Source organism: Sceloporus occidentalis, unplaced genomic scaffold (assembly GCF_023333645.1).
Source record: "Sceloporus occidentalis isolate IW3139 unplaced genomic scaffold, rSceOcc1.0.p SCAF_8, whole genome shotgun sequence".
NCBI lineage: Eukaryota > Metazoa > Chordata > Lepidosauria > Squamata > Phrynosomatidae > Sceloporus > Sceloporus occidentalis.
In genome coordinates this window covers 54,764,506-54,779,999 of record NW_028316988.1, presented here as the reverse complement: position 1 = coordinate 54,779,999, position 15,494 = coordinate 54,764,506, and the positions used below count along the sequence as shown (strand labels likewise).

Sequence of the window (15,494 nt, the reverse complement as noted above, 5' to 3'; positions counted from 1 at the left end):
TTGCTTTTAGAAAGATAGTATAGTTTTTTATGGCCCCAACATTGATCAGATCTTTTGTGGCTTTTAGCCAATGGTTCTTTGACTTCCTGTACATTGAGGAAGCAATGAAATAGTCATGAGTATCATGGTATAGAAAGTATATCAGAGCACTTTTTAAAAAGAGCTCAGAAGGCCCATAGGTCTGTTGAATGTGTTATGAAAGATGAAAGACAGACTGTAGTCTTCTTCTCGCCCTTTAGCACCAATCAGCCAGGACTGAGGCTATTTGTGTCATTGTTTGACAAGAGAGGTATTGTCACTGACATTGTTGTTGTTGGCTCAGGTGAAGCAGTGGTCAGGTTAATAATTCAACTCAGACCACTGTCTGCTAAACCTCTTGTCTCATGTAGAACAAGTATCATAATTGTGTCTATGGGGAAAGGAGGAGGACCGTCCTCTTTTATTATTTTATGTGAAAAAGACAAATATTTTATCATGATCATTAATTTGTATCAATATTGGATCCAGTGATTGTTGAAAGAGTTTGTCACCAATCAAATGATCACATCTTGTTTAGAACAGACATCCACATGCCAGCGGTTTTGTTTATTTGTTTGATTTTATTTAAAGTCTGCCTCTTGACCAATATAGAGGCTGACTGTGGCCTTTTGCCAAATTGCATTATATCTGTCCTGGCATCAGCTGAGAAAGCAGCCACTTTGAGTAGTTTGTAGATTGTCTTGACATAATTTTATGTTTACCTGATTATGAGGGATCTCATAAAACCTTTAGCCCACATAAGGCTGGCCCTTGAGAAAATGATATAGTTGAAGCAGCCCTCATTGCCAAGGAGGATGCTGTTTATGACCTTTTAAGCACCACATCTGCTCTTTCATCAGGGTATGTATATATACATCTATATATGTATATGTGTGAAAGAGAGAGGGAATGTGTGTCTCGTCAAGCTTGAGTATAAATGGAAGAAACTCAGCGCTTATACTGAGTCCTCCATCGGTTAGATTTGCAGTTTTGCCATTACCTGTCAAGGTAAATGATAAAGCTCATTAACAGACACAGAATTTAGGTGTAATGTGGCAGCTTTAAGCCACTCTTACCTGATACCTTTGTGAAGACAGCTCTGAAGACCAGGGCCTTCAATCCTGGAGAGACTCTCCAAATGCCCTTGTGGCAAATCAAGACTGTTTCTTGTAGACTAAATGGAGTGGAGAGGTGGCCTTGAAAATATGATTTAAGGATCTTAACCGCTTTGTGTAGTAATGCTGCATAATGGTCAGAAGAAGCCTGTCAGAAGACGGAGTCCCTGCATCAGAGCCATCTTCCTCTCATAAGAAGAATAGAAGAAATATTAAAGTCTTTAAGACAAAGAAGGAGGAGAAAAGGAAAAACACAGCCTACTCGGAGTGAGGCAGGAAAAAGACGGAGGGATCATGGTGGGGTTGCTCTCTCTGGTGGCATCAACGCCTTCAAGTCTGTTTTTCCTGCCTATTTCAGAGCAAGAGATGGAATCAACCCACGTTATAGGATGTTTCCACCTCCATTGCTGGAAAATAATAGGATCGTGGAGTTGGAAAGGGCTTGCAAGAGCCATCTAATGCAATCCGCTGCCATGCAGCAGGACTACACAACAGTACTTGCCCATCTAACCACTGTTTAAAGACCTCTAAAGAAGGAGAGTCCAATCATAAGCTTGGAAAAGTTAGATTTGTAACCGAAATTCCCTGGATTTTGTACATAGAGATCTTGGGAGTTGTAATCTAAAAATTTACCTCTCCAAATGGAGAGGCACTGAACACCCTACAAACTACAGCGGACCCTCCGCATTCGTGCAGGACCCCCATGAATGTGGGAAAACTGCAAATAAAAAACTATTATTATTATTAGTATTACTATTATTATTATTTAATTTTGTATTAATTAAAAGAAAATAGATGACAGTTTTCAAAGACACAGTTTTGTAAGATCTTCCCTAAAGTCCCCCCGCCATAAAAAAAATGTTTCTACCTTCAAGGTTCTGTTACAAACTTAAACATATGTCTTCCATTTGTTCCCATCTAGATGTTGTGAATTATTCTTTATGACTGACTACTTCTATTTATCTTACAGTTAAGTGCAAACACAAAAGTTTTTATGTTATCGATATTCCTTAAGAAATATTTCCCATTAAAGGCCTGATCCTGCACATGCTCCTTGTAGAAAGTAGTTGTCCTGGCTCCAGATTTTTCCCATGCGCCTCAAAGACTTGCAGCTTTGATCATGTTCGCTGCAAGAATCTCCATAAATAACACACAATGTTTCATCCATTTTGGACACTTTTATCATTTTGTATAACAACTATACAATAGTTGGATGATGCTGATGCTGATGATGATTGATCATGAAAGGCTATGGAAGGCCCTTAAAGACATGGGAGTGCCAAGACATCTGATGAGGAATCTGTTCTCAGGACAAGAGGCTCTTGTCAGAACAGAAGAGGGAGAAAGAGGATGGTTCCCAGTTGGCAATCTATGCAGGACATATGGCATATAGGGAGAACATATTTCCTATTGCAGGACATATGGCATCTATGCAGACTATATTTCCTATTGCAGGACATATGGCATATAGGGAGAACATATTGCATATTGCAGGACATATGGCATCTATGCAGACTATATTTCCTATTGCAGGACATATGGCATCTATGCAGACTATATTTCCTATTGCAGGACACAATGCATCTATGCAGACTATATTTCCTATTGCAGGACAGAATGCATCTATGCAGACTATATTTCCTATTGCAGGACAGAATGCATCTATGCAGACTATATTTCCTATTGCAGGACAGAATGCATCTATGCAGACTGTATTTCCTATTGCAGGACAGAATGCATCTATGCAGACTATATTTCCTATTGCAGGACAGAATGCATCTATGCAGACTATATTTCCTATTGCAGGACATATGGCATATAGGGAGAACATATTGCATATTGCAGGACATATGGCATCTATGCAGACTATATTTCCTATTGCAGGACATATGGCATCTATGCAGACTATATTTCCTATTGCAGGACACAATGCATCTATGCAGACTATATTTCCTATTGCAGGACAGAATGCATCTATGCAGACTATATTTCCTATTGCAGGACAGAATGCATCTATGCAGACTATATTTCCTATTGCAGGACAGAATGCATCTATGCAGACTGTATTTCCTATTGCAGGACAGAATGCATCTATGCAGACTATATTTCCTATTGCAGGACAGAATGCATCTATGCAGACTATATTTCCTATTGCAGGACATATGGCATATAGGGAGAACATATTGCATATTGCAGGACATATGGCATCTATGCAGACTATATTTCCTATTGCAGGACATATGGCATCTATGCAGACTATATTTCCTATTGCAGGACACAATGCATCTATGCAGACTATATTTCCTATTGCAGGACAGAATGCATCTATGCAGACTATATTTCCTATTGCAGGACATATGGCATCTATGCAGACTATATTTCCTATTGCAGGACAGAATGCATCTATGCAGACTATATTTCCTATTGCAGGACAGAATGCATCTATGCAGACTATATTTCCTATTGCAGGACATATGGCATATAGGGAGAACATATTGCATATTGCAGGACATATGGCATCTATGCAGACTATATTTCCTATTGCAGGACATATGGCATCTATGCAGACTATATTTCCTATTGCAGGACACAATGCATCTATGCAGACTATATTTCCTATTGCAGGACAGAATGCATCTATGCAGACTATATTTCCTATTGCAGGACATATGGCATATAAGGAGAACGAACATATTGCATCTTGCAGGACATAATGCACCTATGCAGACTATATTTCCCATTGCAGGACACAATGCACCTATGCAGACTATATTTCCCATTGCAGGACACAATGCACCTATGCAGACTATATTTCCTATTGCAGGACACAATGCACCTATGCAGACTATATTTCCCATTGCAGGACACAATGCACCTATGCAGACTATATTTCCCATTGCAGGACACAATGCACCTATGCAGACTATATTTCCCATTGCAGGACACAATGCACCTATGCAGACTATATTTCCCATTGCAGGACACAATGCACCTATGCAGACTATATTTCCCATTGCAGGACATAATGCACCTATGCAGACTATATTTCCTATTGCAGGACATATGGCATATAAGGAGAACGAACATATTTCCTCTTGCAGGACACAATGCATCTATGCACACTATAGTTTCCCACTGCAGATAGAGGCCATGCTGCGTGAGGCCCATTGCGCCTATGCAGCCTATCCGCAGAGGCTATTGCGAGGCCAGCCTCCTCCTCCGGGGCAGGATCGGCGGCCCAAGAGCTCCTCCTCCTCTTGTTGTTCTCCTTCCTTCCTTCCTTCTTGTGGCTGAGTCTGTCTGCGGAGGGCCATGGCCGAGGAGGAGGCTCCGGGTCTGGCGGCGGCGGAGGGTGCCTCCTCGGCCTCCTCCTCCTTCGGGGTCCAGCTGCTGCTGGAGCTGCTGAGCTCCCCGCTGAACCTGAGCCTCCTGGGCCTCTGCCTCTTCCTGCTCTACCAGATCCTGCGAAGCGGGGACCGAGGAGGCCGGGGCCCCGAGGAGGACGAGGAGCCGCCCCCGCCGCCCAAGCTCAAGCGCCGGGACTTCACCCTCCAGCAGCTGCGGCCCTTCGACGGACGCCAGGAGCCCCGCATCCTCATGGCCATCAACGGCAAGGTCTTCGACGTCTCCCGCGGAAGGAAGTTCTACGGACCAGGTCTGAGCCCCCCCCTCGGGACTACAACTCCCAGCAGCCCCAGCAGCCCCAGTTATGTTAGGAGGGCAAGTCCTAGCATCCCCAGCCATCTTACGGAGGACAAGTCCCAGCATCCCCCATCTATTTTTAGATGGACAGGTTCCAGCATCATCGCTCATTTTTAGGAGGACAAATCCCAGCATCCCCAATTATTTTAGGATGACATGTCCCAGCATCCCCAATTATTTTAGGATGACATGTCCCAGCATCCCCCAGCAGGCAGGGGAGGGGGGGAGGCGACCTTTGGCCTCCAGAGTCCTGGCTCCGCAAAGCACTCCTGCAGAGCCCTACAAAGGCAAATGCGAAGCCCTCCCAGGGGCTTGTTTCAGGACAACAACTCCCAGCATCCCCCAGCCCACAGGGCAGGAAGGAATGAAACCAGAGTCCTAGTCCAGCGCTGCAAGCCTACAAATGCAAATACAATGGCTTTGTTAGGACAGCAAATCCCAGCATCCCCCAGCCTGGCAGTACCTACAAATGCCAAGCCCTCCCAGCGCCTAAAACAGGCCATTGGGAAGGCTTAGTGTTTGCAGGGCTCTGCATCAAAGCCAGTCGTGCTTTGCAGCCTTGGACTGTGACTCTGGAGACTCAGCCATGAAACCTTGCCCTTGGGCAAGTCACACTCTCTCAGCCTCCTCTGGACAACGACAGCAGTGCAGAAACAGTGCAGTTTAATACCACTTTCCCTGCTGCTGCTGCTCAGTGCTGTGAAATCCTGGGATGCGTAGTTTGCTGGGGCACCAGAGCCCTCTGATAGAGAAGGCTCACTAGTTCCCCAAACTGCCCATCCCAGGATTGCATCATATTGAGCCATGGCAGTCCAAGCGGTGCCAAATGGCTTTAGTCTGGACAGTGGCAAAAAGGTGATATTGTATGTACACAGCAGCAACTTTTTCACCAATGAGCCCTTTTTGGCCTTGTTCCCCGGGACTTTTGTGGCCTTTGTTTCCCATAAGAAGCCTTTACAACGCCCCTGTAAGGTAGCCCCCTTGTATCAATTAGGAACTTGCTTTGATGGGGCAGCCCTCTCCAGAGGCATTGGATAACAACTCCATCATTCCCAGTCAGCTGCTCTGCTTGCTTTGTGGCTGGTGGGAGTTGTAGTCCTATGTATCTGAAAGGTTATCTTTGCTGAGGAAGTTTCTGCATTGAATTCAGTGGGGCTTACTTCTGTGTCCAGTGGCAGGCTTCAGTGATTTCAAGAAAATCAGAGATCAACACAAAGGCGCCCGGCGCTAAAATGGATCTAATCCTCTTTTAAAATAGTCCAAGTTGGCAACCATCCCAACAATCTTGTGGCAATGAATTCCAAAGTTTAACTGGGGATTGCACCATCGTTTCCCAACTACTGGCATTGAGCAATGTACTCACTTGAAAGTGAGGTCAAATTTGAACTCGGCATCTTGGCAGGTTGCATGATCCAGCATTAGCCCCACAGATTTCCGTAGGGTTTACTTTCAAGGTGCCAAGTGTATCATACTAACTTTGGCAAGACTTTCTTCCCAAGGAAGCGTGCATTGGATCAACGTCTGCACAAAAAGACTGCACTATGTTTTATGAATCCCAAACCGTCCACAGCTCTTAATTCATTTGTTAGTTTTCACCACTTAGAATCTGGAAAGTTGACCTTTCCATTTTCCATTGGCACCCTGGTTCTGAACAGAACTATACGGTGATGTATTCAGCTGATGCTCTTACAAGGTGTAGTAAAGGTTGTTCCATTTGCATTTGCCTGCAATGTCGACTGACTCCTGGCCCAGTTGCTCATTCTGCAATTCTCAGCAATGTTTACAAAGAGGCATGTCAGGCTTTGCAGGAATTTCTGGTGCAGATTTTGAAGGCGTAGTAACACTTAGCCTGGACTTGGCCATGGGTTGCTTTCACTGCATGGTTTATATGGGTCAAAGCGTCTCTTTTCAAGCTGCTTGGCCTTTGTTTGTCTGTACAAATCGTGTACAAATGTTTTGTGTTGCGCCAAGTTGTAGAAGTTTTTAAATCACGTTCTCTGATATGTTTGTTGTATATACTGACTTGTGGCAAGCCTAAGGCAAACGTCTCATGGGGTTTTCTTAGCAAGATTTGTTCAGAGGAGGTTTGCCATTGCCTTCCCCTGAGGCTGTGACTTGCTCTTCTAGAACATGGCCACATAGCACGAAAAACCCACACAAAAACTATGCCACCCAGTAGGTTTGCATGGCAAAGCTGGGCAAGTGAACCCTGTTCTCCAGGATCATCATCCAACACTCAAACCACTGCCATACTATGAAGGCCCGCATGGTGTAATGGTTTGGGCCAGGGTCCGAATCCTGGTTCAGCCATCGAAACCCACGGGGTGACATACTGTAGCTTTTTGTGGGTTTTTTGGGGCTATGTGGCCGTGTTCTGGAAGAGTTTGTTCCTAACGTTTCGTCAGCATCTGTGGCTGGCATCTTCACTGGGTAACCTTGGGCAAGTCACACTCTCTCAGCCTCAGAGGATGGCAGGTGGCAAATCACGGTTTACTTTTTGGAATTTACCTATTTATTTCTTTTGAATAAGAAAATCACAAAATTTTGTTTTGTTTTTTCCAGAAGGAGAGAGGAACAGAAAGTCCCAGATCTCATTGCTCCAACCCCCTTCATGCCTAACCAGCCAGGCTTGTTCTGGAAATGGATTATACCTTAGGCACCAAAGAAGGAAGGGAGTAGCCTAGCTTGCCTTTGTCTGTGGCTCAACCTTTCCCAGGAACCAGATTGCTCTGAGCTTTGCTTTGCATGCAATCTGTGTGGGAGGAGAGCGTTGTTGCACATTACACAAGGCCTCAATATTGCTCCCTGCAATCTTTCCACCTCCCCCTTTCCCTTCAATGCTGGACGAGCTCAAAGGCCAAGAGGCCGGCAAGCTTGTTTATGGTTCCCAGAATACCCAGATCCCTTCATGTGTAGCAAAAGAGCTTCCTTTGCACAGCCTTGTTCATCACCATTATCTTTTATTATGATCAACACATCCAGTACACAGCCTTGTTGTTGATACTGCTTTATTCTTAAACTGTGCAAGAGAAAAACAGAGGTACCTTAGTTACTATATATAGTCATGTATAAGTCTAGAAATTTTAGTAAAAATAATTGACCCCCAAAAACTGAGTCGACTTATCTGCGGGTCAATGTACTGTACCTTCAGTTGGCTCTCCATAGCCATAGATTTTTTGACCCATGGATTCAAGCATCCGCGGATTAAAAATATTCCAAAAAATTATATAAATTCCCAAAAAGCAAACCTTGATTTTGCCCTTTTATATAAGAGATACCATTTTACTTCACCGTCGTATTTAATGGGACTTGAGCATCCATGAATTTTGGTGTCCATGGAGATTTCTGATACCAAACACCAGCCAAATACCAAAGGCCCACTGCACTGTACTTTAACTCTAATTTTTTAAAAGGGAACCTTTAAAAAGATGAAAGGCAATAGTGTAATCTCTCCTGGAAGCAATGTCCTCCCCACTAAAGCCTATCCAGATTTTAGTGTGAGCACAGACAGTTATAGATGCAGGAATTTTGTAGGTTCTTTGGCATTATATCTATTGCTTCATCCTTTAGCTCCTTTGTGACATGCCTCTAAATTTTACCCTCGACTTAGCCATGGGTCATATCAAAATCCATAATTTAGGCTCCAAAACCCAGCCTCGACTTATACATGAGGTCAGCCTCTAGCTCTCATATATATGGTAGGTGTGTTTCTAGACATTAAATAGAAAATTGGATACCAGAGGAAGAACTAGCATGTAAAGAATAAGGATAGGTTCCTGTGTGTTATGTGCTTTCAAGTCATTTCTGAACACTTATGGCCACCCAAAAGTGAACCTATCGTGGTGGGGTTTTCTTGGCAAGATTTGTTCAGAGGAGGTTTGCCATTGCCATCCTCAGAGGCTGAGAGTGTGTGACTTACCCAAGGTCACCCAGTGGGTTTCATGACCGAGCCAGCATTCGAACCCTGGTTTCCAGAGACGTAATCCAACACACAAACACAAAATGACAAATCCCAGGATTCTGTAAGATTGCACCAGGGTGCTAAGGTGGTGTTAAACTGCATTATTTCTACAATATAAATAAACTCTGTGTCAGGACCAGTTAGTCTTTCAGCTGAATGGATATTTGTCAGCTTTCCTCTGGCCCAATATGCTGCCTAGAAGAGAGCTTTCAGGTTCTTTTGACCTATATTTTATCATTCCTATTCCCTAAGTTCCTGAGATCTTTCTGTCTGTCAAACTCTGAGTGCTACATAACTCATTTTCTGCAGTCATACTTAATAGTCCTTGGCAACCATTTTGTATCGCCCCCCTTTTCACATCGCCTCCTCTCTTTCCTTCTCTCTTTTTGCTTTGCCTGGTGCTGCTACACAGAGTCCTATTCTTTTCCCCCCATGCTTCATACTCCTGTTTTTGAAAGTCTTTTAGTAACTCATACCTGAAATGTTTTATCTTGCGTAAGCACTTCAATCATTTATCATCCTAAAAATTCAATGTATTTTTTAAAAAATGTTTCTAGCTCTCATAATCCTTATCAGGGAAATGGTTTCTAAATAACAGGGCAGGACTTGAGTTTTTGGGAGAAAAGAAGTGTTGCTTTTATACGAATTCTAAAGTATTTCAAAATTCCTGGCCTCAACAACTATTAAGAAGAGAGAGAGAGAGACGTGGTGAAAGAAGTTACTCATTGACTTAGTAAGAGAGTAAAGTCCTTAGAGAATTGCCTGCCAAAATTGCATACATAGGGAATGGGAAATGAAGACTCAAATGAATGTGTTTTTAAAACTTTCCTAGAAAAGTGTGCCTAAGAATCAGTGGGGGGACTTTGCACCTGATGCGCTGAGAAGCATGTAAAATTTATACAGAATGCATAGGTCTTTGAGAAGAAAATTGTCTCTAAAATATTACTTTAAAGACTACTGTATCCTTAGCCCCAATATGACATGGAAAGGCATGTGTATTTGTCCTTGGCCTTTTTTAAAAAAAGATGTGCAATATCAGTGTCTGATATCTACCTGTTCTTCTCTGAAGATGGCCCTTATGGGGTATTTGCTGGAAGAGATGCCTCCAGAGGCCTTGCTACCTTCTGCCTGGATAAAGAAGCTTTGAAGGATGAATATGATGACCTTTCTGATCTTGACGCCACCCAGAGAGAGACGCTGAATGACTGGGAGCAGCAGTTCACATGTAAGCATTGCCCAATTCTAATCCTATATGATCTTTTGCCAAATGGACAAGATCACACTGTTGTAATTTAAGAGCTGTGTTTCAGGGAATGAATTTGCTCCTGGTTTGTGTATGTATGTATGTGTATACACACACACACACACACACACACACACCAGGAGCAAATTCAGTCCCTGAAACACAGTTCTTAGATTACAACTATGTGATCTTGTCAATTTATATATACAGTATTTATAGTTGGCCACAATACAGTCAGCCCTCCATATCCACAGATTCCTTATCCAGAAATTATACCATCCGCAGTTTGAAAGTATTAAAAAAATATAAATTCCAAAAGGTTAATCTTGATTTTGCTGTTTTATATAAGGAACACCTTTTTACTATGCCATTGTATTGAATGGGACTTGAGCATCCATGGATTTTGTCATCCTGAATCAAACCACAGCGGATACCAAGGGCCCTCTGTACAAGCTACGTTTAGCCCCTCTTAGTACTGATAAAATAGTGTGACTAATGCATCCAAAGCATAGTTGCAGGCATATTTACTAAGAATTACATCTGTTTATAGTATTCAGTAGAACTATTCTTCATTGTGAATTTTAACCACAAGCTATAAGAGCTTCTCTTATACAAGCCTTTTTGAAATCTGACAGAGGTATTCACAGGGAAATACTTCTTGGCTGACGGACAAATTTTTCTTGTTGTGAAATCTAAACAGAACTAGTTTCTCTTGGCTTCAAGTATTGGGGTTAAGCATGTTCTAATGATAGTCTTAACATTAACAATGTGCTGATACCACAAACCTTGTGCCTATTTAGTAATAATGTGTTTTCCCCCCACTTTACATTCAGTTAAATACCACTATGTAGGCAAACTGTTGAAGGATGGAGAAGAGCCCACAGTATATTCCGATGAAGAAGAAACAAAAGATGCTAAAGATCGCAAGAATGATTAGCCAACACGGGGAAGAACAGTCTGGAGATTGATGGTTTGTTTTAGTTTTAAAATAAATTAAAGGACTTTTTCTTTGTCACATTCCAGTTCGACTGTACCAGTTTGAACCTCAGCCCTATTTTTAGGAATGGTACAACTTGCTGTCAATTAAACACATTTTAATCAGTGTTCTCAAGTGAATCTTGTCAATCAGTGCTGAAGTTTCTTAAATCAAAGCGGTGTGATCCAATTGGCATTGCATCGGGAACACCAAAACTGCAATTCTCTGGCAGAGAGAGATAAAGTCTCCCAGGCGCTGATGCTATGGAATTTCAAATTTCTGGAGGGAGTTTCACAAAGAGTATGCACTTATGTTCCACTGAAGATGCCCTGCTGTGATGGTTAGTAGCCACCAAACAGCAGGTATGTAACTCGGTTCGGTTTGTGCCCCAAACATACAAACAGCACACATACATAGTATTCAGGGTGAACAGATGGTGAGCAAACAGCTTTCTTGCATTTTCTTTGCCTATAATTTCCATTCCATAATAACATTGTTGTTGTTTTTAAATGACCTGTGTACCAACATTTTCCATCATAACCCATGGTACTCATGGGAATTACGCCTCTTGCAAGTAACTCCTTTTGGAATCTGCATGGTTTATGTTGAATCACATCATTGTAAATATTTTGATGAAGGGACTACATGGTTAAAACTGAAGCATAATTTTTAAAGCCAGTTTTATATAGACATTAGAATCCAACTTTACAAAAAGAAAGTGAACATTAGTTTCAAATAACTTTCTGCTTAAAAAAAAGTTGATTATCTTGCTGTTGTTCAGAGATGTTTAGTTTTAAGCAGCCTGCTTCATTTACCTTTAGCATAGGTCTTCAGTGCTGATTATATAAATGGATAATCACGGATAAGTTGAAACAGCCAAAACACCCAGTCTGTGTGTACTTTGAAGTCCCAGTGAGTTCAGTGCTCTTAAATACTTGGCTCAAGTATCGGTTGGTTTCCAGCCAATTTGATAATGCCAGCCCTTACAACACTCTCTCCCAACCTGGCACCCTCTGAATATGTTGGCATAAAAGACCCACAACCCTCAGACAACATGGTCATGCTACCCGAGAAAATGGAAAGCAAAGTCCAGCACATCCAGAAGGTGCTAAATTGCAGAAAGCTGATAGTTTCTAGGCTACTAGTTCCTCTGAGGCTGCAGAAATAATCCACTTTGACACTGCTTTAACTGCCATGGCTCATTGTTATGGGATCCCAGGATTTGTAGTTTGTTGTGCCATCAGAGCTGTCTGACAAAGAAGGGGAAATGTTTCACAGAACTACAGTTTCCAGAAATCCATAGCATTGAGCCATAGCAGTTAAAGTGGTGTCAAACTGGATTATGTCTGTAGTGTGGATTCAGCCTTAGAGGAGATGTTTGAGGGCAGCATGGGAATGCAGTTTTGGGCTTGTTGATAGTCTAAAACCTGACGTACATGAGAACAAAAGAGAGTGATGGGAAACATGCAGCCCTCCAGATGTAGTTGGACTGCAGCCCCTAGTAGCCCTAGTTAGCATAGCCAATGGTGATGTTGCCATTCCACATCTGGAGAGCCATGTGCCCAATCCCTCCTTAGAAGGAATATAATACGGTGATTGTACTAAATCAAGGCTAAAGCCATTATACAGCGTTGCATTAAAATTGCCCAGATCAAATAGGATCAGTATGCATGGGCTTTTTGAGTCTTCCCAATATAGTCTTTACACTTGATCTTAGCCAAAAGACCAAGAAGACAAACAGCATAGCAAGCCTAGAGAAAAAATGGAGCCAAAAGCTGGTGTCAAACTAGTTTAGGCAGGAGAAAGTGTATGGGACTTGTTTGATATGGGGAACCAGTTATACAGAACCTGCTATGCTGGGGTCTGTTGTTTATGCATGGTTCAAAACCCAGGCTGTGGAACCTAAACTGTTCTTAAGAACAATTAGTTCCTCAGAAGCTCAGCAATGTACCAGTTCCAAGAAATGTTAATGGAGACTTACATTACAAAACGGCTCATTCAGCATTACACACAGTACAGCTGTTGGCTGTGCTTTGGGCACAGACAGTGCACCATGTGAACACATGGTCTGCTCTAAAAGCCTTTGCATCGTGCAAGGAACAAATGAACTTGGAGAGGGTTCTTGCAAAATATATATAGCATGATTAAATAAGCATTGGTTTAGGGAATCCAAACAGTAGAGGTAGAAGCATTAGGTTTGTTTTTATTTTTGGAGATTCTGTTTCTGCTCTTTTCCCCCATCTTTTACATTCTTTACCCAAAGCAATAAGAACTGTATTGCAAATGGAGTTGAGGATCTGTTTCCTGCTCTCACCTCTTCAATGTAAGATTTTGTTATATAAATGTTTGCTTATTGGTAATCACTAGGCCTTAAAGACAGGTAGTTGGCTGAAGAGTTTTGACCTACCTCTGGGAAGTTTTAAGCTACTTGTTAGTAAGCTAAGTATTCTTCTGTGTTGCTGTAGCTTTCCATTGTTGAGAAGAAAAAGTAACTGTTGCAAACTTAGCTTTGGATGTCATTTCACTTCAAGAATAAGAATTGTGTATTTGGTTTGTTCTTAAAAAAATAAAATCTTCCTAGAAATGTGGCACTTGTTTTGTTTGTCCTAACACTAAATGCAGTATTTAATATTCTGTCACTGTGACATCCACACTGCAGAAATAATCCAGGTTGACTTTAACTGCCATATCTGAATGCTATGGGATTCTGGGAATTGTAGTTTGCTGTGGCACCAGAGTTCTCTGGCAGAGAAGGCTCAATGTCTTCCAAAACTACAATTCCCAGAAGTTCATAGCATTGAGTCATGGCAGTTAAAGTCGTGTCAGCCTGGATTAGTTCTGCAGTGTGGATGCCGCCAATGATAATGGAGTATCTCACAGGTTTTCCTTCCTTACCACAATGTTAAAATAAATATTTATGATATGAATTCATTGCTCATTTCAGTCTTTTATTGGAGGAATTTTGTAAACAGAAGGTTGAAAGAAGATCAGGGGTTGTTAGCCCAGGGCCCCAGGCTAACCCATGGAATAAACATGCCAATGGAGGGGAAAGGTACACAACTCTCTGGGGAGGAAAAGGTGAAATATAAACCTTCTCTTTACTTTGGAATTCTTTCCTCATATAGTGCAACTCCAAGTATCTGTAGACTATTGTCTATCAGTCCACAGTTTCCAAGAAAGAAATTACTATAGCCAATGGGCATAAACATGATACTGAGTCCTAGCACTCCAGAAAACCCTAAAATCGGTGGCACCACGCCACTTCCCTCCCATGTGTATCGGGCCTTCAATACCCAAAGCAGCATTTTCACTGAGGCTACTTCTTTTTTGATCTACAATTTGAAGGAGGTGTGAAAAGTAGCTAGCAGGCTTTGAATCGAGTTGTCAAGGTTATGAACATTTAATTTATGCTAGTTAATTTCTGAGCAGATTAAGACAACAGTAAACAGTTTTTATAGTGTCCTGGTTGACACCGTGACTTTAGTCATCTTTTGAACTATTTAAAAAGGTGTCTTAGCTGTGGAAGTAAAGCAATAGACAACAAGTGATTTGGAGTTCTTAATGATTTCCTGAATCAGGTTCAGAGAACTGTGTTAGAAAGGCAACAATCCAATTCCTCTTCCTATCTCTTAGCAGCTTCTTTCCAACATGCACAGGGAATGTCACAAACCTGCGGGGACTCAAATCTATCTTTTATTAATTGACTAACCACATATTACATAATCACTCTCGATGCAATAGGAGCAGGAATTCTAGTGCATTTATGTAAGCAGCTGCAAATGGAAGAGCTGAAAATCCCACACAGAATCAGCTAATAGGTCTCACTGTATGACGATATAAGGTACTGGGGGAATTGTTAAGATGCTTTTTTAGCATTTAGCAAAGCTGGATGACGGTGGGCACACATGTTATTCAGTGCTTGGCTATATATATGTGTGTGTGTGAATTTACAGCACTTTATAAATAAAGGTTAATATATATATATGTATATACATACACACACACACCCCTTCCTTTAGTTCTACAACATTAATGTTTCTGGACATAGATAATAGCTTTTCATTTCTGCACAAATGCAGGAAGCCCACACCTGTCTATACTATGCTTCTGGTGAATTCTGAGTCATAAATATTCCTTGAAATGTTGATCCTATATGTTTTGGAATTTTGTACTGACAACTTTCACAAGACATGGCAATTGACAGGTGAAACTAATCTGTACCTGAAAACTAAACCTTCCCATTGCACCAGATCTCTTCTGTAAACAAATCAGACATTTGACCTCAAGGCCTATATGTGATGTATTTTATGCTTTACGTTACACTGAACGACACCACTAGCACCTCATTCTTTTCTGTATGGCCGATGGAACTGTTACACAGGTTGAGTCTCCCTTATCTGGAATTCCGAAATCCAAAGTATTCAGAAATCCCAAACCTTTTCATGGCTGGCTGATTTAGTGAAACCTTTGTTTTCTGAT

The 15,494-nt window shown here is 41.8% G+C and overlaps 1 protein-coding gene across 1 annotated transcript; it reads left to right on the top strand.

The window, feature by feature from the left end:
- Window positions 1–4,404: 4,404 nt before the first annotated feature.
- Window positions 4,405–13,603, top strand: LOC149308953 (membrane-associated progesterone receptor component 1-like). The gene is made up of 3 exons (XM_089536774.1): window positions 4,405–4,788; window positions 9,866–10,021; window positions 10,873–13,603. Exons 1-3 carry the CDS (start codon window positions 4,446–4,448, stop codon window positions 10,974–10,976), a joined length of 603 nt encoding a protein of 200 aa, XP_089392900.1. The 5' UTR covers window positions 4,405–4,445; the 3' UTR covers window positions 10,977–13,603.
- Window positions 13,604–15,494: the final 1,891 nt, after the last annotated feature.